At 41.6% G+C, this 26,203-nt stretch overlaps 1 protein-coding gene across 1 annotated transcript in view; it reads right to left on the bottom strand.

The window, feature by feature from the left end:
• hcn4 (hyperpolarization activated cyclic nucleotide-gated potassium channel 4) overlaps positions 1–25,681 on the bottom strand; it is a 374,291-nt gene extending 348,610 nt beyond the window's left edge. Inside the window, exon 1 of the mRNA XM_043680205.1 lies at positions 24,888–25,681. Within this exon, the coding sequence (XP_043536140.1) occupies positions 24,888–25,552 (665 nt within the window). The 5' untranslated portion in view covers positions 25,553–25,681. The remainder of the gene's footprint in view (positions 1–24,887) is intronic.
• Between the last annotated feature and the right edge of the window lie 522 nt (positions 25,682–26,203).

Genomic DNA, 26,203 nt, shown 5'->3' with positions numbered 1-26,203 from the left:
AGTATAGAAGAAGGGTTAGCCTTCCTTCACCCCTAACAGAAAGCCTGCTGCACTGGTTACCTGGTTGAGTAGGGCACACCAAGGTTTTCTTGTTCAGCCATGACCTAAAGTAATTGTAGCCCAGGCAGGAATAGCCCTTAGGGTTGCGTTAGTTGACTGTATATCAGATTAGTGAGGAGGTTCTTCAGTGTGCACTGAGAGGATCCCTAATGTCTCATCAGAAGCTCAAGGTTCAGGTCCTGCACTAGGTACATTCAAAGTCTGGCTAACCAGGTTCATTATCAATCCATGAATCTTCATAATACTCCTGATGGCAGGCAGCAAGAGGGAGAGAGTTTCCCAATCAGCCATCCTGCAGAAGGCAATGGTCAAACTATAGTGTAACTTGGCCCATAAGCATGAACCAAACAAAGAAATTCCATGGTTAAACCAACAGAAACCTAGACAGATCAAGTTATGAAAAGGGCACCACAAATAAGCAATTGATCCAGAAAATAGACTCATGGAACTGAAGTGTACCATTCAGCCCTCAAAATCTATCATGCCAATCAGTTAGATCATAACTGATCTGCTTCCTAGCTGTATCCACTCATTCCAAATCTCTCTAAGCTTTTAGCTGACAAAAGTTCAACAGTTTCAGATTTAAATCTGATTGACCCAAGTATTGAATTGCAGTATTTGATGAAGTAATATTTCCTAACATCTCTCCCAAATGGCCTGACTTTGAGTTTAGGATTTTGTCCACTTATCCTTGGCTTTCCATTAATGGAAAAAAAACATTTTCTACACCTGTCCCAACTCCTTTTAAACTGAGGAAAACCTCAGTCACAAAGCTGCTTGACCTTCCATATTCTGAGGAATCAAAGCATTGCTTATTTAATCAAACCATCATAATCTAACCCTTGAACCCCTGACAATATTTATTGAATCTTCCCTTTGAGGCCAATATATCCGTTATAAGGTGTGGAGATCCAAATTATACAATGCATTGCCTAATTAAGACTTTGCATTGTTCTAGGAGAAAGTGAGGACTGCAGATGCTGGAGAGTTAGAGTTGAAAGGTGTGGCACTGGAAAAGCACAGCAGGTCAGGCAGCATCCGAGGAGCAGGAGAGTCGACATTTCGTGTATAAGCCCTTCATCAGGAATGTGATATAAGATGTTGTATAGGATGTTGTATAGTTCTAGTAACAGTTCTCCTTTTTATATTCTAGCTCTCAAGTTAATAATTACATAATTTACTTGCTTAATTAGGTATATATTAGGCTTTTTCAATGTTGCTTTGTGCTTGATTACTGCATTTTGGTAATATGTATATCATCTTTAAATTTCTCCACTGATCTAGTCATTTATCATTTAAGTATCATTTTGTTCTGTCTCTTTTTGGTCCAAACTGGAGGACCTCCTTCAAATTCATCTGTGTCTCATTTGTTCTATGAATGTCTCTTGGTAATTTTATACTTCCGTCTACACTACTTACAATGTCATCAATCTGTGTGCCATCAGTGTACGTGGATATATGGCTCATTGTATCAGAATCAAAGTCATTAATAGATACCATGAGAATGGTTCGTCCCCAGTAAAGATCCTTTTGGGACATCATTAATTACTTCCTTCTCATTCAGGTACATATCCATTATCCGTATTCACTGAGTTAAATTTTCTGCTGGAGCAGAAATTGGAAACAGCTGGGCACCAAAAATTAGCCCTGTTGACTGGGATGTTGGTTTCCTGGTTGAGTCCCAGCTCCTGGCCATGTTTGCAGAAGTGTCACTTTTGCATATGCTGGGTAGCCAATTAGGCTTATGAAATGTCCAACTGGAACCAATTCAAAGGAAAGTGGATGGAATTTTCCATTGACTTCCAGGTTCCACGCCACCAGGGAGCAGGTTTAGGTGCTTATAGGTAGGGGCCCGGCAGTAGGCTTGGTGGGTGAAGGGGAACCAACACTCAAAGCAGGTTTAGAGGCTTTCTCTGTGCACCTGGGTACAGGAGAATCCAAGAGCCTGCCCACAGCGCGCCTCCCTTCCTTGATCTGAAAGATTCCTGAAGAAGGGCTTATGCCCGAAATGTCGATTCTCCTGCTCCTTTGATGCTGCCTGACCTGCTGCGCTTTTCCAGCAACACATTTTTAAGCTCTGATCTCCAGCATCTGCAGTCCTCACTTTCTCCTCCTTGGTCTGATATCGTCTTGAATTGCATGTAGATTAACTTGATTGACAAACTGCTAAACACAGGTCATTCTGCTATTACGCCTGTTTCGTTAATGTGAATTCGGTGTAACGTGTTTGATGAAGTGGGGACACTGTTTCTAAAGCGCAAACTTTAAAAACATGTATTGGCTGTAAAGCGATTACCACCCCCAGACTTTAAATGCTGTATCTAAAGCGTGATTTTTCTATAATGCATAAGAATGCAACCATCACATTATATTAGAACTACCTTTATGTAAAGTGATGTAAGTTAACAAGTGCAATAGTAGGTGGAACAGTGATAGTAGCACAGTCTCCTGGGCTGCTGCTATCCTCCATTAAAGAACCCTTCATTTTGTTTCCCTGTCAGTGTTTAGTAGGCTTGTGTTAAAAGCCAGTAATACAACATTTATTATCTTCCGCTAGAGTGGTCACCTGGTTGTTAAATACACATTACAAAGGAAAGATTAGGAATAGTTAGAAAGAGGTTGAAGGTAAACCCACCTTCTCTTGGCTTCTTTTTGCCTCTTCACCTGATGAAGGGGCAGTGCGCCAAAAGCTTGTGATTTCAAATAAACCTGTTGAGTTATAACCTGGTGTTGTGTGACTTCTGACTTTGTTCACCCCAGTCCGACACCGGCACCTCCACATCTCGCCTTCCATTGCCACTCGCCTCAAGTTGCAAGGTCTGTGATTGGCCTATCAGTTTTGAAAGCTAACCCGCTGTGCTTAATTGCTTTGTCCCATTCAAATTAAGGGAGTATCACAGTAAAAGCTCAAATGAGTGATTGTTTCTCTCCAACTGTGGGTTCAGGATCCACAAACAGCCCTGAACTTACTTCCCTGACCCAGGGGAAAAATCAAGCTTCCTATTTACCCAACAAATCTTACGAACAGGTCACTAAAATCCATGAGCTTTAATTTTAGCTAATTGCTTCTTATTCGGAATGAAATACTTTCAGGAAATCCATGTAAACTACATCTTCGGACATTTGCCATTTATCACTTTAGTTACTTCCTCAGTCAGGAATATAAGACATGATCCAAGGCTCACAAATCCATGTTGGCTCTTGCTATTAAGCTCAATTTTTTTCAAGTGGCTCAATCAACTCTGGCAAAAATTTAAAATTCTACTAATAGGTCGATCATTTCTTGTTCTTTCCTCCTTCTCTCTTCAACAATGGGACTACAGTTGCAATCTTCCAATCTAAAGGGATCATTTCTGAATCGAGCGTGTTTTAAAATATCATGGCTCATAAACCTGAAATATACATGATTGCTCATGGGGCAAATTTGGTGGGAGGGAACTCAGCAATTTAGAATGGTTCAATGGTGGGCTAGGTTAAAAGCCTGATTAGCACCAAAAGTTGAAATTAATCCTTGAGGTTTTTGATTCAGTGAAATTACTGAAAATTGGAGGGGTTTTTTTTCCTTATTACCAACTACAAGAGATGAAAACCTATACCAAACAACTTCCATTAAAGTGTTTTCACAATATTGTCAATTTTTCCTTTTGTACACAGGTGCTGTCATGGATCAGTTGCTACTGTAGCGATTTGCAATTATATCATGCCTTTCATCTAGAAAGATGTCCAAAACCATTGCAATGTTGCTAGGTTAAAGGCAGAATTAAGTTCTATTTGTCACAGCTCAGCTTCAAAGAAATTCCTGGTAATTCTTTAACTCTTCTCACCGATAGTTTCCTGTTGGTCAAGTTCCTCTTCGAGATTTCTTTATTTCTAGATGAGTCCTGCAGGATACCTGCCTTTAAACCTCTAAACTTAGGAACAGGAGAATACCATTCAGCCCCTCAAACCTGTTCTGGCATTCAATTAGACCATAGCTGATCTGTTTCTGAACTCAATGACTAACTGCAGTTGAGGGCGAGACAGGGTGGACGCTGGAAGGAAGTTTTCCCTTCCAGGGATATCTAGAACAGTTTAAATGTTAAAGGGAGATGAGGAGGAAATTTCTTCTGGATATAGGTTTGCTAGCTGAGCTGGAAGGTTCACTTCCAGACGTTTCATCACCTTACCCGGTAATGTTTTCAGTAGGCCTCCGGGCAAAGCACTGCTGATAATTCCTGCTTTCTTCTTCTCTCATGGAGTTGTTAGCCTGAGGAATTTTCTTTCCCAGAGAGTAGCAGGTCATTGAATATATTCAAGGTTTAGCAAGATGGATTTCAGATCAACAAGGGATTCAGGAGATACAGGAGGCAGGCGGGAAAGTAGAGTTGAGATTACAGCCATAAACTTATCAAATGGTGGGGCAGGCTTGAGGGACTGAACAGTCTACTCTGACTTCAGCTTCTTGTGTTCTGTAGTCCTTAGTACCCTCACCCAACAAAAATCTGCCAATCTCAATTTTAACATTTTCAATTATCCTTCAACCTTAACAGCTTTTAGGAGTAGAAAGTTCCAAATTTTCACAATACACTGTTTGAAGAAGGATTTCTTTTCATCTGGCTTAATCTTTTTTTTTTGTTTATGTCCCCTTCTTCTCAACTCCTCCACACAAGGAAACTGTTTCTTTCTGTCTATTCCACCAAACTCTTCAACAAGAGCTGTAATCATACCACTCATCTACCAATTCTAAAACAAAGCCATTTACGGGGAGGCAATAGCCTAGTGGAATCATTACTGAGTTATTACTCCTGAAACCCAAGGTAATGTTCTAGCAACCCAGGTTCAAATCCTGCCAGAGTAGATGGTGGAATTTGAATCCAATAAATATTTGGAATCAATGATGACCATTACCACGGTGGAAAAATCCATCTGGTTGACTATGTCCTTCAGAGAAGGAAGCTGCCATCCTTACCCGTTCTGCCCTACATGTGGTTCCTAACCCACAGCAATGTGGTTGACTCATAACTGCCCTCTGGGCAATAAATGCCCACACTTTGTAAATGAATTTTTAAAAAATCCATTCACATTGCACCAACATACACAAGAGTTGAAGTTTTTTTAACTATCCATACCTGGAAGAAAGTATTAAAGGACTAACTGTCCTCAGATCCTGATTGACACTGGCAATAGGTATCCAAGACATCTGCCTGTTTCTGGGATTCAGTTAGCTTTGTTTGTTTGTGACACAGTTTGAAGCTAATAGGACTCATTTAATTCTTGCACCAGCTGAAGTTACCATAAAGGTCCCTCCTTCTCAACCTTTCACTTTGCCTGAGGTATGATGACCCTCAGATTAAAACTATCACCAGTTGTCTCTCTAATGAGAGAGTCATCCATGATGATTTTACTGTTTCAAAGATCAGAAGAAAGGGTGAAGAAATAGAGCCCTGATTTCCGTGTGGAACAGAAGTAGGCAGTGTATATTTGCAGCTCCAACAGAGAGAGATAGGGAAAGGAGCTTGGGAAGAAAAACAACCAGCCAATTCACCTCCACTAGTTTTACACCCACAACTCAATTCATAATTTGCCCAGCTTCCTCTCTGTGGAGTTTGCTAGTTGGTGGTTTGAAGCAAGGGAGGGGAGCTATAAACTGTTTTGCAGAGATAAGCATAAAGCCATTGACCAGGCAAGCAAGTGGCAGTCATTTTCCCACCATTTATGAAACCACGTTCAGAGACAGAAAGGTAAAAATCAGGATTTAAGGCTCACAATTCTGGGAAACCCACCAAAAAGCAGGTTTTGTGAGACCAAGTCCCTCACAATAAAGTGTGACACTCACACTGACAAATGAGAGCTGAACATGTCGCTGTTTCATTTAAATGCGATAAATGTGAAGAACAATTTGCATTTATGATTTGGAAATGCCGGTGTTGGACTGGAGTGTACAAAGTTAAAAATGACACGACACCAGGTTATAATCCAGCAGGTTTAATTGGAAGCACTAGCTTTCGGAACGTGGCAATGAAGGAGTGGCGCTCTGAAAGCTAGTGCTCCCAATTACACCTGTTGGACGATAACCTGGTGTTGTGTGATTTTTAAATTTGCATTTATTCATTGAATTTCTGCAAAGGTTCCAAAAGCACTTAATACGCAATGAAGTATAGGATGACAGCTGTTAAATAAAATGCACAGGGAACCTTTTTGTTTTACACAGCATGGTGCCACTGAATGATGTACAGGATGATTTCTTGCTGTTCAGGGTGTCTTGCTTGCTAGCACGTCGGCTGAACTTGCTGCTTTTCTGCAAACAGTGTCATACAACCTTCAATGTCCACCTGAAAGAGTTTGCTTTTAACAACATACCACTGTGCTGAGAACTCAGTATGTTCTAAGATGTTGGGCTGGTGCTTTATCTTCCAGTGCAGTAGGTGAGACTTGGGAACTTCACTGTGCAGGCTGACACTCCAATGCAATGCAGTGCTGAAGGTATGCTGTACTGGTGGAGATAGCATCTTTTTGACAATGGTCAAAAGCAGTGGTCACATGTGCCCTCTCTGGTCAAGGACCCGTGAAATCTCATCCGAACAAAAGCAGGGGAGTTATTTGCAGTGTCCTGGTCAATGGTTATCCCACATCACAAAATACAGATTACTAAAGCAGTATCCCATTGTTGTTTGTGGGATCTTGCTGTGCACAAGGTTGGCTGCTGTATTTCCTACAATCGTCACAGTGTTCACACTTGAAAAGGGCTTCATTGGCCATGTGGACCTTTGGGATACCCTGTGGTCATGAAAGGTGCTATATAAATGCAAGCCTTTCATTGCAATGTGGAGATAATTTTGCCCATTTAGTGCTTTCACCCAGAGCTAAAGTTAACATTCTGACTCCTGTCCAGTGTGAGCCTTCCTTGGGCAGCTAAACTGAGGGGGGAATGGGTCAGACATTATAGTTTGTAGTGAGGGGAAATAAAGATGAAATGAGGATGGGGTGGTGATGGATGGAAAAGTGGGGACCATTTGACATCTGGAAAGAGCAAGAAGGAACAAAGTGACTCTGAACTAGTGGTATATGATAAGATGCTGGTATTAACTGTGGGACAGGGAGAGAGGAAAGGTGCAGGTGAATGCTTGGAAGAGGGAGATGTGTATGCTAGGGCCCACTTGATGAAGGATAGAGGGGAGAAAGTTGTTGAGGGTAGTATGGGCGGGTCTATCACTGATACATGGAGTCAGCCTTGTTACTTTTTTATGGTTGCTGTCCGTCTTCCTCCATTGAACCCAAGGGGGGGGGGGGGGGTGATTCTGGTGGTATGCCAACCACCCACTCATACCCAACATTGTTCCATATGATCTTTCAACTTCATTTCCCTCCTTTCAAATTTTGGCACCTGTTTGGGTCTCAGTACTAACACAAAAATACCACCCCCACCATCCCCCCCACCCCTCCCCACACACACACATAAAGGGGCAAAATACAGCACAATGCATACCACCCAGCAAAAGTTACTGCACAGCTGGCAAAATACAGCCTCTCCTCCAATTCAGCATTGCCTCCTGTGAAAACAGCAAAACCTCTGGAAATGCAGCATCTCTATTTGTAAACAAAACAGCTCCGCCTGTAAATACAGCATAGCCCTGTACATGCATCATATCCCACTATGAATACAGCTTGGCCCGGAAAATAAAGCATATATCACTGTGAATACAAGCAGAATTCCTGTAAATACACGTATCACACAGTGAAAATAGCATAGCCCCTATAAATACAGAATATCCTACTGTGAAAATAGCATAGCCCATGTATATACAGCATATCCTACTGTGAATACAGCATTGCTCCTGTAAATGCAGCATATCCTACTGTGAATACAGCATAGCCCCTATAAAGCCTATATCACTGTGAATACAGCAGAATCCCTGTAAATACACATATCACACTGTGAAAATAGCACAGCCCCTGTAAATATAGAATATCCTATCATGAATACAGCATAATCCCTGTAAATACAGCATATCTTACTGGAAATAGTGTATAGCCCCTGTAAATACAGCACACCAAACTGTAAATATAGCACACCCCCTATAAGTACAACATATTCCGTATTAAATGGAATGCATGACTAAAGCATTAATCAAGTGAACTTTTGGGTGAATCTCAGTTCACATAATGGAATTATATCCTACTGTGGACTGGGAAAAATAATTCAGTTTGTTTGAGCACTGAAAACATTAACCAGACACACTGATTTTATCTGGAAATATTGGCGATCTTATACATAGAAATTGTCAAACTGATGCAAGCTGATCCTGTAATAATGAGAGATTGGTGAATATGCAGAGTCAGTCAAAGACACTCATGACTAAGGGATTCCTCTGGGTTTATGATTCATATCGACTGATCTTTGTTCATAAAGCCATAGACAGGTTTGCTGCAATCCAGTTAAAAAGTATATGCAAAAGGCATTATGTTTTTTCATATGACTGAAAACAAGTGGTACTTTTGTCCCCTTATTCACTAGAATTTTGCTCTGATAAATAGCCCTATTCATAATACTGTTAAAACTTCATCTCCTCTTAGATGTTAGCTATCCTGGGTGTATTTCCAAAATTTCATTTTGTTTCAGAATGCCAGAATTTACAGTTTCCTTTCCTTCTTGTGTCTTTTGATGAGTCTATATTTGGGTTGGTATCATTACAGTTTCCTAGAAATAAAACTAAATGAATGAAGATATGAATAGATGCAATTCACAAGTTTGTGTCAATGAGAGCAAAAATAGCAAAATCCAATCTGAATCTGACACCAAGCAAGACTGATTGCTGAGCACAGTATGTGCATGCACGATGGACTGACAATTGCAAAACAAATGCAGTCAGCCCTTGAGCAGGGCAATTACAATTATGGAAAAGGGGCACATCTGCACAGAGCCTTTCACAATCTCAGGAAATTCTGAAGGACCTTACAACCAGTGCAATGTTTGATAAAGTATGTGCATTATCATAACACAGAAAGTGAGGGAGTCAACTTGCATGCAGCGAGTTCTGACAATCCACAATGCGATAACAAGAAGATAATTCATTAAGTGGCAGCATCCATTTTTAAATTTATTGAAGCGTTTCATCTTGCGCTCATCAGGGCAGGTGCAAAAATGCCAAATTGCAAAGGAAGCAACAATTTCTACTGCTTGAGAAAAGGGTGCTTTTGGTTGGCAAGTTGACTGTGATTGGTCAAGGAGTTGTCATGGAAAATGCACCAAGGAACCACTATCTGTTCTGAGGAAATGTCACTCGATCTGAAACATTAACTCTGATTTCTCTTCACAATGCTGCCAGATGTGCAGATCATTTCCAGCAATTTCAATTTTTGTTTCTGATTTATAGCATCCGCAATTCTTTCAGTTGTTAACTAGTATCACCCATGGTTCTTGTTTAATTCAGGAAAGACACAATACCCAAGCATGTCCCTATTTCCTGCAGAGGACTGGTTCCTGAGTATGAGCATATGTTCATATAATCAATCAGATTCAACATGCCAACCAATTTGTCCCCTTTTTCAATGCAATATAAATCACTTCTCCCTTTGAAATCTGGTATTCTTTGCCTGTCCTCACAACTGCAGGATTAAAAGGGTCAGCAGCGTGTCTCATTTCTCAGCAATGTTCAAGTTCTCTACTACCACGCGACAATTTGTAATCTGTTCATATTAGCATCCAAATCTGCTCAAGACTGTGCCATACTCATTTACACCTTTCTCTGTGACTCAGCAAGTGCTGAAAGCTGTCATTACTGCTTAGTGGCAAGTGCAACTTTCTGTGCAACTGGCAAATCAGCTGATTTTGCTCTTACATGCTGTTATAGTTCCTTTAGAGGTGCTGCTTCATGTTATCGTGTCCCAAAGAAAATTACATGTAGGGAGTTATACTCATTTCCACTTTGAACTGGAATGTTGCAGCTTAAGCTGTAGGTTCCAAAATCTAGCAGATAATAAATATTAAATAAAAGCATAAATTTCTGGAAAATCTAAGTAGAATTGGCAGCATTTGTGGAGAGAGAAACAGGGTTAACATTTCATATTCAGTATGACTCTGCTTCAGAACAGGACAATACATCTTTTTCTGTTTATTTCCTGTTGCCAGAATATTTGAACTGCAAAATTCCAAATGAATTTTTCTTAAAGTTTCCATTCTTTTTGGCAACATTATGTTGTTTAAAATTTTACTTCAAAAGTGGCACAAGGAAAGTGTTCAGAAGCAATTTTATCAAAAATTGTATTTTCCACTGATCCTTTTTCGCCTTTAGTTCTTTGTGATTTTAGATGGATAAAGCAGACCTGACATTTTTTCAAACATGATTTCAGTCTTTGTGTTAGGAACTCTTTGTCCTGTGGCTGCATGCCAATCTCATGTTGTCTACTTCACAGCTAGCTAACTCATTTTGTCTAAATGAAAATGTAACTCTGAGGTGAGGTAAATGTAGTCTTCATTTCCAGCGGTGTTAAGGCCTACTGCAAGTTAGAAGTTATAAAAAGCTCTCAAACAATATTGCTTTGCTGGACTACTAATGCTGAGATCACTTTTATCCTGCAGCAGTACGACTTTTGTCCCTTCAACCCAATGCCATCAATCAATAAGATGATTTCTGATCAGCACAGGCCTCAACTCCATTTTTATACCAGGTCTTCATACCCCTTAGTCCTCAACTGTTTTTAAAATCTACCTCCTTTTTACATATTTACAATTATTTAGCCTCCACCATTCTCTGGGGTAAAAAATTCCAGCGATTCACTGCTCTCTGGGAGAAGAAATTTCTTCATATCCCAGTTTTAAATTATTGTCCCCTTATTCTGTAACTATGTCCCCTGGTTCAAAGACTTCTGCCCCACCCCAACTAATGGCAACTTCTTCTCAACATTTACGCAGTCAAGTCCCCTGAAAATTCATTTGTTTCAATATCCTTACCTCGCATTCTTCTTCATTCAAATTAATGAAGGTCTAACCTGTTTAGCCATTCTTGAAAAGTCAACCTCTTCAATAGAGGAATCAGTTCAATTGATCACTTTTGAAGTTCTCCAAATCCTGACTATACTTTCTTAAATACAGGGACAAAGCTGTACACATGACTCCAGGCATGGCCTCACCAACACCGTGCACTGTTGAAACAAAACTTCTCTAATTTTACATTCCAACCCCGGGCAATAAAGCCAAAATTCAATTTACCTTCACAATTACTTGCTGCACTTGCATGCTAACTGTTTGTGTTTCATACACAACACCCAGGTCCCTCGGCACTGCATGTTTTTGGAGTCTCTTCTCATTTAAATAGCAGCTTATCATTTGATTCTTCCTATCAATGTGAAAGACCTTGCATTTTCAAATGTTAAACTCCATCGCCCAGATTTCTTGCCTACTCACTCAACCTAACTATATCCGTTGACATTTTTTTATGTCCTCAACAGATTTTCCCAACAACAGATGTTACACTAACTGCCTAGTTTCCTACTTTTTGTTTCTCTCTCTTCTTAAATCAGGAACTTTAACAATTTTCAATTCCACTACAACCCTCTCAAAATTCAACGAGTTCTGGAAAATTTCAACCAATGTCTCCACTACCTCCGAAACCACTTCCTTTAAATTCCTTGGATGCAGTCTATCAGGTTCCTGGTGACTAGCTTGTCTTCAGTCCCAACTGTTTGTCATATACTCTGCTTCTTGTGATAGAGACTGACCCAATACCTTTTCTCCCATGATGCAATTTGAGCTCATGAGCCCAGAACATTAGGCTGAGGCTCTGGATTACTATCCAAAGACTTTACCACTATACCACCATCACCCCCTCATTCTTTTAAAGTATATTGCTTGGTAAGAATTTTACATTCATATAAAGACCATTGGCGCTATTTTCCCCTTTCCGGTGGTGCAGTTATCCTGCGAGAATGGAAAATAATTAAGTGGGTTGCTCCTGGAGAATACACAGTTGATGTCTTCTTGCTAGATCAGTCATTAAGTACTGCATAAGAATGTTTATTACGAGCCTTCTCAGCTTGTCAGCCATTTAGGTCCTTCTATGGTCAATTAGCAGCTATTGTGGGCCTCAGCTCTCTACAGGTTCAGATACCTGCCTTTCTAGCAGGTGTGAAAATGGGGTGGGGGCTTCCTGAGCAGGAACTTGGCATACTGGTCTTGCAGGGTGGGGAGGGGGTCCTAATGAAATATCCCGAGGATGAGATTGTTGCTGGAAAGGCCAGCAACTATCATCCATGCCTAATTGTCCTTGACCTGAATGGCTTGCTGAGCCATTCCAGAAAGCTAATTCTCAATCGGGTTGCTATGGGTCTGGAGTCACATGTGTCAAACCAGCTAAGGATGACAAATTTCCTTCTCTAGAGGACATCAGTGAACCCGATGCAGATTTTTTTTTAACCATAATCAATTAATATTGAAATGGTCATCATTACTGATACTAGTTTTCAAATCCAGATTTATGAGTTATTTTTAAGTTTCACGAGATGCAGTGGGATTGACACTCATATCCTGAGCACATCTGGATTCCTAGTCCAGTGATGTCACCACCATGCCACCCTCCTATTCTCATGGTTTTGTGTGATACCAGAGTGTAAATAGAAATTATGGACAACATCTCTTGCTCTGATCACCATTATAATGAACAGGCTTTCCTAAAAGAAACACAAAAACCTTCGATGCCCTTGCTCTGCTTGCTTAGAAGCCAATTCAATTTGCTGTAGGTGCTCAGTTGATAAGTTGTTTGTCTTTGCTTCCTACTGCACTAACTGAAAGGCTTTAGCAGATTGATGTTACCTGTGTGCATTGTTCATGTGAGGCTTATTTTGTGTTAAAAAGAGATGGAAGGATTATGTGAGTACCCTTCGTGTGTTGTCCGGTGAGTGATACACAATGATTGATCAGGTTAAATAAAATGTAACACCTCATTTATTAGAAAGAGATGGTGGTGGCTTAACCTGAGGATCAACTTGCCTTTGGCAAGAGGAAAGAAAAAGAATTCGTTAACAGGATCGCAGCCAGTGTGCGAATGGAACCTACATTCTTAGCATTACCCTACACTACAAGCTAGCAATCCAGCTGAATGAGCTAATCAGCTACCTTGAGTTGAATAGGAGCAATGTGCTAAATGACAGATGCTACTCCAAACATATAGTCAGTAAAGGATCATAAGAAAGTTGCTCTGCCTATGAAAACTAAAGTCAGACAAACCACAGGGAGATAACTGGAAGGAAGGTCCAAATTGTAAATGCACCCCAGTCAGTTGATCAGTACCCTTTCACCAATGTGGGAACTGCTATCCTAACATTTAATCTTTGGTTGCATTCTTGACAGACACTAAAGGACAAGTATTAAATGTGCTTTCTATTTCCTCTATCGATCGATATGATTTCTGCTCTCAATTTTAATCATAATGTAAAATGTAATGCATGAAAATACAAAGATTCTACTCAATAATTTTAGTAGACCTGCAAAGTACATCATCCAGGCAAAGATCTGCAGGATTATTTTTATATCACAATTGAACACAGTACAATACATGGTCTGATTATCTGAACACGAATCCACTTCAGGTCAGTTCTCGACATTCATCTCCTGTCGACATTCATCTTTCAGCTGAATATTTTTTCTATGTTCTATTTAGACATGCATTAGTGAATGAATAATTGCAGCAAGGAATATAAGGGAATTCACAAAGATACTGCAGTAGAGAGCAGGAAATCTCAAGAGACAGTGTGTTAATATCACCTGGGGAAGGAGATTTCTGCACCTTCCCGCTCAGTGACAGTTCATTAAAGAATGAGTATTCTTGGCAAATGGAGGAAATGCAGTCCCAAACGGAATACTTGTAAACATCTAAATTTTGTTTTAATTTGTCTTGGTGCAGTTATCCTGCATGAACTGCAAATTACTGGGGCACAGTAGCAGAGTGTTTATGTTACTGGGCTTATAATCTAGAGACCTGGACTTATGATCTAAGCTTAAACATCCCATAGCAGCTGGGGAATTTAAACTCAATTAATTTAATAAATCCATAATAAAAAGCTAGTATTAATGACCATGAAATTACTGATTTGACGTTAAAAAAAACAATTTGGTTCATTAATCTCCTTCGCGAAATGAAATCTGCCATTCTTACACAGTCTGACCTATATTCAACTGCAGATCTTCAGCAATGACATTGATATTTAGTTGCATTCTGAAATGACCTGTTAGCCCAGTTGTATTCAAGAATGCATCTCATCACTATCTTCTCAAAGACAATTAGGGATGGCCACTAAATGCTGGCCTTCCCAGTGATGCCCACACCCTGGAAATGGATAAATTGTTTGTTTATGCACATAAAATAATCAAAGTCTCCCTATATGAAAAATAATCCTAGATAATACATGGAGGTCAGGGTTCCAAGGTGAAAAGTAAATTTTGTTATCTTACTAAGGTGAGGAATTCTTAGAAATGATAAATGCATGCAGAATATTGAGGCAGAATGACAGTTTCAAATTGTATGAACAGCTTTTTATGATCCTGTATATTAGTGGCTGCTTCAATTTAAAATATTGTCATTCATTATATTGAAAAATAATTTGAATGATTCTCATTGCTAAAATATAACTGGGAGAGGAAGAGGAAGAGAACCAATTGGGAAAATAGACGAACTGAACACTGAAAAATTGTGACACTTTTAAAGAATGGGAAAGCATTTAGTATTAGTAGAATACCTCAATGTATTCAGATAGAGGACAGTTAAAATAAAGGCTATATGTTAAGGTAGATAAGATGAAGGAAAGCAAATTATCGTGAACAAGAGTAACTGGGTGTTAACTTATAATTGAGATTCAAGTTACATTTTGTTTTGATATGCAATTACCATTACAGGAATATGCCTATTTTTGACATTTGAGTAGATTTGATATTGTAAGGTGAACATTTATTTCAGCATCAGAATGTGTGAAAAGGAAATGTGCCTCACCCAGAGAGATTGAATTTATCCATAAGCAATTTAAGATTTAAGACAAACAGAGAATTCTCATTTTCTTCAGAGCCAAATAAAACCACTATTCCTCAGTTGCATATTTCTTTTTTATTCAATAATATTAATAATTTAAGAATTAAAGGTCGGTAGAAGGTGATTTTAAAGGTCAAGCTGCAGCTCAATGTCCATTTTATCAACTGTAATTATATCAATGGGCAGTTTATAAGACTTTAGGTGTTTGGAACAAAACATATGGATGCATTTTCTTTGATATATAAAGCCAAAAGGAACATTGTTGTATTGCTCACAGGAAAGTGTACAATTGATGCAATGATATTTTTTGACCATAGATTGCTTTATTGGCATTAGTGCCTATCAGCTTTCAGATTAAGAATTCAACTCTAACCAATTTAATTATGTAGCAGGTAAAGTCAACTCATTCATTGCAAATGAAATATTGATCATCTTTGTGTTAACTTATTGTAAACAAGAATTTGTATAACCTGACTCTCCATTCTTATGGGCATGAGTCAGGAATGTTTAGAAGGGAATTCTTAATAGGGGCAGTTGTGACACTGGATATAGATATGGAATTTCCACAATGGCTTAGTTAAGTTAAAAATTGTACAGGCTAATTCACTGAACTGTACTTCTGTTCCTGTGCAATTGTGAAGGGTGTAAGACAGAGGTGAAATCCTCCTCAATAAGGAAGAAACAAGATCCCCTCGCCATTTGCAAATAACTCCTATTGTTAGAATAGAATCTTGTCAATTGCCACTCTTGACTCAAGGTGTTTTATTAGAACAGAAAGGTCGTTCTGCACGTAGAACAGAGTTCATAGGAAATAATTTGAACACTGCAGGAAAATGTACCGATCAGAAAGCTTATGAAAGTTTTCTCCTGCAGGTGGATCAGATCACTTATGAATGCAGAAACCACAGAATTCTAGTTCTCCACCAACTCACTCAGCCCTGGCTCTGTGGTCTCGTGCTGCTAATCTGGTGTCTGCCGTAGTTTCTTCCGCATTGCAGTTTTCTCCAGCTCAACACTGAAAAGGCTGAGGCCATTATCATCAGCTCCCTATTGCAAACTCAGAACCTACAGCACCAGTTCCATCACACATCCTGGATGCCTGTCTCAGTTTAAACATCACTCAGTCACAAACTTAGGGTCCTACACAATCCTGAGATGAGCATGTGACCTTATATCCACCTCTATTACAAAATGGTCAGGTTTCCACATCTGCAACTTGGGCCTTACTCGTTCATCAGCTGCTGAAGTCTTGTCAACTATAAACTGGAGATTCCAACACTCTCCCGATTATCTTTATGGCATAGCATCTCCTAAAGATTGGAAGCATGCCGTTCAGCCCATCAAATCCACACCCACCCTCTGACAAGGATCCTTTCCAGAACCACCCTATTACCTTATCCCTGTAAGCCTACATTTCCCATGACTAATCCACCCAGCCTGCACATCCCTGGAAACCACGAGCAATTAGAACATGGCTAAACCACCTAACCTGCACATCTATCTGTGGACTGTGGAAGCAAACCCAGGCAGACACAGGGAGAACATTGCAAACTCCACACAGGCAGTCACTTGAGACTGGAATTGAACCCAGGTCCCTGGTGCTGTGAGGCAGCAGTGCTTGCCACTGGGCCTCCCCAAGTCTTGCACTTGCTGAACCCCAGCTTGCCTCATGGAAAAACCAAATCAGCAATTATCTGACTCAAGAGGATGACAAATTCCTGATTTGAACTGGGACAGATGTCTTAAAGATCTGTCATTGTCCTTGCAGCATTCTCACTAGAGCTCTCTGCTTGATATCACAACGATCAATCTGATAAACGAGATACTGAGAACAAAGTAACCCATGAAAGATATGGGGGTAGGGCAACATTAGAGACATGGGAAACAGTTTATGAACTACATAAATTTCAAATATCATTTTAATACCTTCTTTGTTGTACTTATAGTCCCCATGAATTTCCACTGGTTTAGTAACAGGCTGTGGCTGAGGAAGGGATGTCTCTGCTAGACATTGGGAAATACGATGTGAACGCTACTTATACCCAAACACCATCAATCTAACTTTCCACATCCACAGAAAACAGTGATTAGATTAGTTATCATTCATGGTCTGTTATTCATTCAGTGTCACGAGTTATAATCTAAGGTCCACATTCTCAATTGCCTTGCGCCCACAGGTTATAGACTACAAATAGACTAAAATGCCATCATAATACATCCATTCCAATAACTTTTGGGTTCTAATAATTGACATTTCTCTCAGTCGGCAATTGTTTGAAATGAACAAATTGACGTTGTTCATCACAATTTCACAGTGGCCCTGTGTTGCCCTCTGTATTCTAAAAAGACACCAGAGCTTTCTGAACTATCAATTTAAAGTACAGAGTGCAACTTGGAACAGATAAAACATGAAGGGTACATTGATGGAAGGAAACAGCTGATTGCCAACTGATGGAGTTTGTGTGTGTCTCTATATGACATAAAATGAAGATTGCTCTCTGCAAACTTGCAGGACTGATTTCTCCTGGTCAAAGTTTATATTTTTATATTTGGATTAACAAGGAAAGGACTCATTCCTCGTGTTTCGCGAGGGTGAGTTCCAAATTGCAGATGTACTATTAGAAGGGAGACTTCCCCGAGGAAATTCTTGCAGGCCTCTGACTGGCCAGTTTCAGAGGGACGTGATAGACATTCACTGCCAAAAGGATCCCCTTTGACAAAGGAAAACCTACAATTGGAAATCTGGACAAAAGTGCAGTTGTCATCCCTTAGAACTTTATTTCCTTTCTTCTGGAATGTCACTTTAGGAAATTGTCAACTGTCAGTGATGATGGTTTGGAAGGCAGTAAAAATCAAATCCACTAGTCTTTCTTGTTTTTGAGAACAAGAATATGTAGAATCTGTATTGATTCACATTTTGTAAATATATGTTTTATAATACAGAAAAAAATCAAACAATTGCTGATGCTGAAAATCAGTAATGCAAACAGATATTGCTGGAAAATCTCAGCAGGTCTGGCAGCATCTGTGGAGAGAAAGCAGAATTAACATTTCGGTTCTAGCGACCCTTCTTCAGAACCGTTCTCCACCAGACCTGCTGAGTTTTTTCAACAATTTCTGATTGTGTTCTGTGTTTTATTCTTCTGAAGCATTTTAGAACTGAAAATTAGGAATAGTAATTTTTGAATGCTTTACTATTTTCAAACAAATGAGAATGATATGGAAAACACTTTGTAAACTGCATGAATCAGATGCACTTTGTTAAAAGACAGTGCATTTCCACTTTTGAAAAAAGATGCACAATCAGATGATCTCTATAAATGCAGCCACCAACAGAAATAATGAGCTACTGAACCACAACAATCAAGTTCACCACAGTTTTGTTTGGTAATGACCTTGGTACACTGACCTCAACTGCTATAATTGCCCCCAGTACCTTGTGGTCAACTGAAGAAGTTGATCAGAGCTCCCACTTCGAAGCCTCATTCAGGGGTGTCTATGCATATTGTGCAAGGGTCTAACTGTTATACCCATGACTGAAATTCACCAATAAATCAGATTATTAAATTTCACCTACTAGGTCAATCATGGTTCAGTTGGTCATCTGTGAATCACAAGACCTACTGAGCGGCTTGGAGTTCCAGGCAAAAGCAAACACAGCTGACACTCCAGAGCATTGCCGTAGGAGTATTACACTGTATAGATTGTTATCTCTCTATCAAAAAATTAAACCAAGACTCTATCTGCCCACTTGGGTGAATGTAAAAGATCCCAAGACACTGCTGTTCTGGTCAATGATTATCTTTCAATCAACATCACAAAAAACAGATCACCTGGTAATTATCACATTGTCATCTTTGGGAATTTACTGAGAGCAAATTGACTGCTGCATTTTCTATTTAGCAACAGTCCTGATTTTCAAAAAGCCCACCATTAGTTTTAATGTTGAGATGTTGAATGTGCGAAGAAAGTGTGGTATAGATGGAAGTCTTTCTTCCTATTTATATGAGTTGCTATTTTAGATGTGCTAATGGAGAGTGGCTAGTGCCTATGGAACACGACATCAGCAAGGAATCAATTGACACATTTAGGAAGGGAAGGGGAGAGAATTGGTGATAAACTAAATAGAGATGCTAACAAATATTATTCTTGGAAAAAAAGTTAGGAAGACATGCTAAATCTAAGGACTGCTCACTGTTTTGTTAATTGATGCTATTCCATCACTAACTGTTTGGCATTCAGTTTACTCTGTAATTATCTACAAAAGTACTTTTAGCAAGTTATTTAAGAAAACTATTCAATTCAGCACTGACAACATCAGATTTACTAACCATAGCATGAATATTCTGTCAATAATTCCAAGCCTAGCATTTCGCATTTACATTTATCATTCTACCCGTGTTCCATTTTGATCTCCAATGCCTTAGCTGGCCTGGAGCTCCCCAGGGCTAGAGACAGGTAAAGGGTCACCAACTCCAACACTGGATTGAAGAGCTCCTGGACTCTTTCATATCATAAAATCATATTAGCACAGATTCTTATATTCAGGGATGTTGTTTTAATTACTTTATGTTACTTGGCATTCTCTTTTGCTGCTCATTGAATTTATTGCTTTATATTCTAATCAACTCATTAAGGGATGTAACTGCATGCCTCTGGAGGATGTGAGACTGGAAGTTAAGTCTCCCGAATCAGAGGCAAGAACAGCACCACCGAATCACAATTTTTTTTGTTACACATCATATCACCTACAAGACCAGACTGTTGTCCCAATACCTCTTCTATTACTGCTCAGTTTAACACAATTAAGGGCAGTCCTCCAAAAATAATCCTTTGTTTCATTTACATTTTCTCTATTGCTATATATATATGGAGTCATACAGCATGGAAACAGACCCTTCAGTTCAACTAGTCAATGCCGATCATGTTTCCAAACTAAACTCGACCCCCCTGCCTGTGCTTGGCCTTGATCCTTCCAATGCTTTTCTTTTCATGTATTTATCCAAATGTCTTTTTAATGTTCTAACTGTACCTGCATCTGGTCTAGCAGTTCAGTCCACATGTGGAGTGGCATAGTGGCTCAGTGATTAGCACTGCTGCCTCACAACACCAGGGTCCCAGGTATGATTCCAGCCTTGGGTGACTGTTTGTGTGAGTTTATGCATTGTCCCTGTGTCTGCATGGGTTTCCTCCCACAGTCCAAAGGTGTGCAGGTCAGGTGAATTGCCCATAGTGTTAGGTGCATTAGTCAGAGGGAAATGGGACTGGGTGGGTTACTCTTCGGAGGGTCGGTGTGGACTTATTGGGCTGAAGGGCCTGTTTCCACACTGTAGGTAATCTAATCTTAACCACTCTGTGTAAAAACGATGCCCCTCAAATCCTTTTTAAATCTTTCTCCTCTCAGTTTTAAATTATTCCCTCTACTTTTGAACTCCCCCACCTTAGGGAATAGACCATCGCTATTCACCTTATCTATGCTGCTCATGATTTTCTAAACCTCTGTAAGATCACCCCTCAACCTCCTTTGCTCTGGTGAAAAATTCCCAGCCTATCTGAAAAGCGCAGACCCCTTTAGGTCCTGAAACACATTATTTCTTATATGATTTGTCCGTGTGTGGATGTTTTGAAATTAACAAGATAAAACCATGAACTTCAGTCAATGTTGTATCATCAATTGTTACACGCTACCCTCCATGCTACCCTCCTTCTGGCTAGGATTGGACACTCTGGAGGCAGGAAACATGTTTCCACTGATGGGTGAGTGCCGAACCAGAGGACACAGCTTAAAAATACGGGGTCGACCATTTAGGACAGAGATGAGGAGAAACTTCTTCACCCAGAGAGTGGTGGCTGTGTGGAATGCTCTGCCCCAGAGGGCAGTGGAGGCCCAGTCTCTGGATTCATTTAAGAAAGAGTTGGATAGAGCTCTCAGGATTGTAGAATCAAGGGTTATGGAGATAAGGTAGGAACAGGATACTGATTGAGGATGATCAGCCATGATCATAATGAATGGTGGTGCAGGCTCGAAGGGCAGAATGGCCTACTCCTGCACCTATTGTCTATTGTCAGTAAAGAAAAGGAAATCATTGACATTTATGTACTACATTGCATAACTTCAGGATGCCTCGAGATCTTTTGTTGCCAATAAAGTATTTTTGAATGTTGTCACTGTTAAATACATCAGCCAATTTGCACACTACAAAGTCTTGTGTTTTTTAATGATTTGTAACTAAGATGCAGTGAGCGAATAGTCGTCCCCCCCCCCCCCCCCCACGAACTGACATGGGATGTTTAGCGTCCACGTTATAGAGTAGACAATGTGTTATTTTATCGAGTCTTTGAAAAGTCGGCATTGCGGGCAGTGTGACACTCCTCCGGTACAGCAATGAGGTGCCAGTCTGAATTGTGTACACAGGCTTTGCATTTTATTCACTTCCTTCAAACTAAACTAGGCTCATTACCGAAACCTTCCCATTCGTATGTTCAGGACGAGAGAAGCAAAACTGCCTCTCACTTCCATCAATGAAACGGCGGTGTTTCCAACATACTCCACCCTGGAGTTTATTAAACATGAAGAGGAGGTGATGAAATGTATCACACTCAAAATGTCTGTGACTCATTAAAACACAGCCTCGCTTTACAATCAATGTTGCTCGGAACATTTGATGTTTAATCAGCTAGGACAACGTGTGGCTGAAAGAACAATATGTCTGTTTTACACTGATATCTGTCACAGCACGTCTGAAGGCTGCATCGTCAGTCGCTTGCACATATAGCATGGTTTCAACTTTAGGAAGCGATCAGCCGTGTTTGTAGAGCTAAATCAGACTTAAATGATGCCATCTCCAGTACCAAATTGCGTGAATAGAGTGAGGTAAAATGTGAAGAAAGCTGTGGGGCAGAGACAAATTTCACTGATCATGAGTTCATCTTTAACGTATGTAAGAACATGTTAATGACGCTCTCATGAGTCCAGGTATGACTGCTTATTGCTTAATTTAAACTGGACTTACTCCTACATATGACATAATGCATAGGAAGCACTACTTGAAGAAACATACTTTAAACATATCTCTCGGCTGGCTGTGAAACCATGAATATCTCCGTAGGTGAAGTTGCTGGCTCACTCATGGTCACAAAGTTAACAATAACTATCTTCACAAAAAATGCACAGCATTGTGTTTTCTGTGGGGAACTGGATCATTTTAAGAGCTCAACGGAAGTAAAATTGTTTTTGTCCTGTTCAACTTTTCACCACCAGTTTGCCAGAAACGTGACGGTGTTCCTCTCTGCTAAATCGCCAATGCACGTTAAATGGGAAGTATGTTATGCATTGGTCAGTTTATAAAAGAGATAAGGAGAGGGACACGAGGGACTTTTTTTTTAACCCAGGGGGTGATTCGCTGTGTGGGAATGAACTTCCTGAGGAAGTAGTGGTTGTGGGCATTATTACAGCATTTAAAAGACATTTGGATAAGGGCATGGATAGGAAAAGTTTGGAGGGATATGTGCCAGGAGCGGGCAGATGGGGCTAGTTTAGTTTGGGATTATGTTCGGCATGGGCTAGTTGGGCCGAAGGGTCTGTTTCCGTGCGGTATGATTCTGTGGCTGTACAAAGAGCAGAAAGCTGGACAGAATCGTTGGTAAACGAGCCGATATTTCCGGTAATATAAGAGGCCCGTCAATCCAATCACTGGGTTGGTGAGCCAGGAATGACACGGTATGCCATTGTCTGGACTGTATGAGACAATAAGAGTGATCTCAAGCATAGGCTCTTCGGGTCCAGCTGACAATTGGAAAGCATAGCTACTTAGTTTTGCCTTGCCTGCCGATCACCGGGACAAGATATAGTCTTTGAGGAGAAAGTGAGGTCTGCAGATGCTGGAGATCAGAGCTGGAAATGTGTTGCTGGAAAAGCGCAGCAGGTCAGGCAGCATCCAGGGAACAGGAGAATCGACGTTTCGGGCATAAGCCCTTATGCCCGAAACGTCGATTCTCCTGTACCCTGGATGCTGCCTGACCTGCTGCGCTTTTCCAGCAACACATTTCCAGCCAAGATATAGTCTTGTCATCACCACTATGCGCCTGCCTGCAAAAAAACAAACAAACTGAACGCAAGACTATAGCAAGGTCCCTAAGTGGTCGTGACACGTTCTCTTCAGCATTACAACTTGTAGAAGAAGAGTGCTCTCGGCTGTCATATAATCATTGCAAGGTTCTATGGTCATGGACAGGTTAATCGCCCAAGAAATGACAATACCCCAATAAGCATTGAGAGAAACCATTGGAATGGTGGCGAGTTTGAACTAAGGGTCGCCACGCATTGGCAAGGAGCAAGGTTAAAATGATGGGGTCTTCTATGAAGTGGGGATCGAACCCACAGTGTTAGCATTACGTTGCACGGCATAGCAGCCAGTCAACTAACTGAGCTAACCAACTCAGTAAGCAACTAAAACAGACAGTTACAAGAGATGGGTCACACATGGGTATCAGGCACCCCCTTGTTCAAGGTTCTAGCATGCTAAGCTTCCAGAGACCTTCAAACCTATAAGGATAATCAAATCGCAAGGTTTAAAGTGCCCCCCGATTCCTCTCCAGCTCCAATTCCTGTTTTGTTAGTGCTCCAGGGCGCTAACTTGGTTTGGTTGCTGGTGGCGCTCTACAATGTGGAGCGCAATTCTTGAAACCGCCAGTTCCAAAGGGAATCCGCGTTATTTCGGGAGTGAACTCGGTTCCAATGGCTCTGTCGCGGCGCAAGTTGCACTGAGTCTCGAGGCTACGCGTCGGCGAAAGCCGCGGGGACTGAGGCCGCGGGGATATGGAGGGAACGGCCGCGTTCAGCACCACGGACAGCAACCACCACACCAATTCCGCTTTTCCTCGTGGCGAGCGCGCCCTGCCTATCCTCTTGGCCTGAACGCACTGTTTTTTTTTTAAAAAAGTCCTCTTGTCCATCCGCCTCCCCTTCCCCTCCCACACCCCATTGCAGTTTCCAACACATATGAGCCTGAAGCGTTATCAGCACTAGCTGTTGGATGATCTTGTCCAAACTCTCATGCCCAGAGGCGAGTTTGGAATGTGTCAGATTTTGCCTAACTACAGAGCACCATAGCCTCTCAGCTACCTCTCCTCTGTCAGCTACACAGGGCTACCTTGCTTGTCGCTTTGCCCCTGCATGGGTATAGGAGGGAACTCTGGTGCACAGAGGAGATGTGGTGATCTCTGGAGATCTCTGGTGTGGGAGATGGATGAAACCGACGAACCAGGTCATTACCATTAAATGTACGTAAATATAAGCATACGTGGATGGGAACTACAGTCCCCGTTGGAAGTGCGTTAACACAAACAACCAAGGACACATGCAATTTTGCGATCATTACCAAATTCTAGGCAAACTTTCAAAATGACTAGAACGAATTGGCAAAGGTTAGAATTCTGAGTGTTCGCCAATAGTTTAACAAAGTGTTTACCCGCAAAGAACAGGGTGGAGTTGTACCTCCCGAGTTAGGAACTTTCACAAGCTGCACATTTCATAAAATAAAACTTGCATAAATAATATTGAAACAAACATCCCCAATCTTGCCAGGCCGCTGGACAAATCCTCATACCTGGCTTTATTTATCAAGGCAGCTTTCATACAATAAAACTCTCAACACTACTGAGAAAGGACTATTTTAAATCTGCTCCTTGTGCCAACTCCATTCTTTGGAACTTTACCTCCCTCCTGTTTGTGGGATCTAATTGGGACATGCCTTATCTTGACTGAAAGGCAAGGCAATGAACTTTGTTTCTGTTTTCAAGTGATTTCAGGGCATTGAGACAGCGGGTTACCTGAAGTCGCTGTAAGGGTGGATAATCCAGAAGCCGGCGGATTTGACTCGCTCCTGCTCCCTCTCTACTGCTTTCTGGCTCCCAAACATCCGGAGCGAGAATTTGTTGACTCCCGGCTGGAGCATGGCCCCGAATTGTCTCTGCATGAAGCCGGCTTGGCTCGCCCGGAGCTCATCCTCCAGCAGGATCTGGTCGGCGGTGTCCACTTTCAGGAAAGCCAGCCCGGGCTCGGGTTCGGAGCTCGGCTCGGCTTGGGGACTCGCCTCGGAGCCCTCGCTGCCGGGGTTGGTGTCCTCGCTGGGGCTGGAGTCCCCCTCGACGATCAGGCGCTTGTCATCGGCCAGCCCGGCTCCCTGGAGCGTGCGGCCGGTCACCGAGGCGAGACTGCCCCGGAACCGGCGGCAGTCCCCGTTCGTGCTGCTGCTGATGCTGCTGCCTTTGACCGTCCTCCCGAGCTCGGTTTCCAAGAGGTTGCTGTCCTGCCCTCCGGCCAGTGGTTCCCTGGTCAGCCCTCCGGAGGGAGAAGGCAGGGGTCTCATTTTGAAACCCCTCCTGGCCGCCTCTGGGTCTCCCTCCTTCTCCTCGTCCTCTGCCCCAGCTTTGGCCCGGGTCGGCGACGGAAGGCTGTAGAGTCTCTTGCGCATAGAAGGAGCCAGTTTGTCCATGTCCCCTCGGCTAGGAGCCTCCCGGTACCCCCTTTGCTATGTGGATATGGCTCAGCCGTCAGACAGACACAGCGACCACGGGCTCTCAGATCCCTGCCACATCTCTAGCTCCTGATGCACTGAGCGGAGAGAGGATTTCTCCCTCCCCACCCACCTCCCCCTCTCCTCCCCCCTCCCCTTCCCTGTATGGACGGGCGCTGGAAATCCGGACGCTTACCCCCCCCCCTCCTCTTCAGAGCCCTCGCCCACCCGCCCACCACGGCCATGAGGTTCAAAAAGGCACCAGGACTTCGCAGTCTGCAAACCCCAGAAAGGCGTGCGAGTCCTCCCACTTCTCCAAAACAAAAATAAACCAGGGAGAATCCTTGGACTGGAAAGCAGAGAATAAAAGGCAAGCCAGCAGAAATTTAACAACAATTAAAAAAAAAATAACAATCAAGAAGGCTTCATCCTTTGCGGGATTCGAACCCTTCCCTCGGCAGAGACCCCATTGTAACAGCGAAGAAAAGCTGCTAACTGCCGTGAGAGCGCTCTGCGTTTCCCATACGCTTACTGAATAGGGGAATGTGATCTATTGGGTTGCCATAGAAGCTGCCCCTCACCTTTGTCTGTGTTCTATGTGTCCCCTCCCCCTGTCTTTTAAACGGGGAT

Source organism: Chiloscyllium plagiosum, chromosome 40, assembly GCF_004010195.1.
Source record: "Chiloscyllium plagiosum isolate BGI_BamShark_2017 chromosome 40, ASM401019v2, whole genome shotgun sequence".
In the NCBI taxonomy this organism is placed as follows: domain Eukaryota; kingdom Metazoa; phylum Chordata; class Chondrichthyes; order Orectolobiformes; family Hemiscylliidae; genus Chiloscyllium; species Chiloscyllium plagiosum.
The sequence above is the reverse complement of the archived record's forward strand: the minus strand, read 5'-3'. Positions and strand labels throughout refer to the sequence as shown.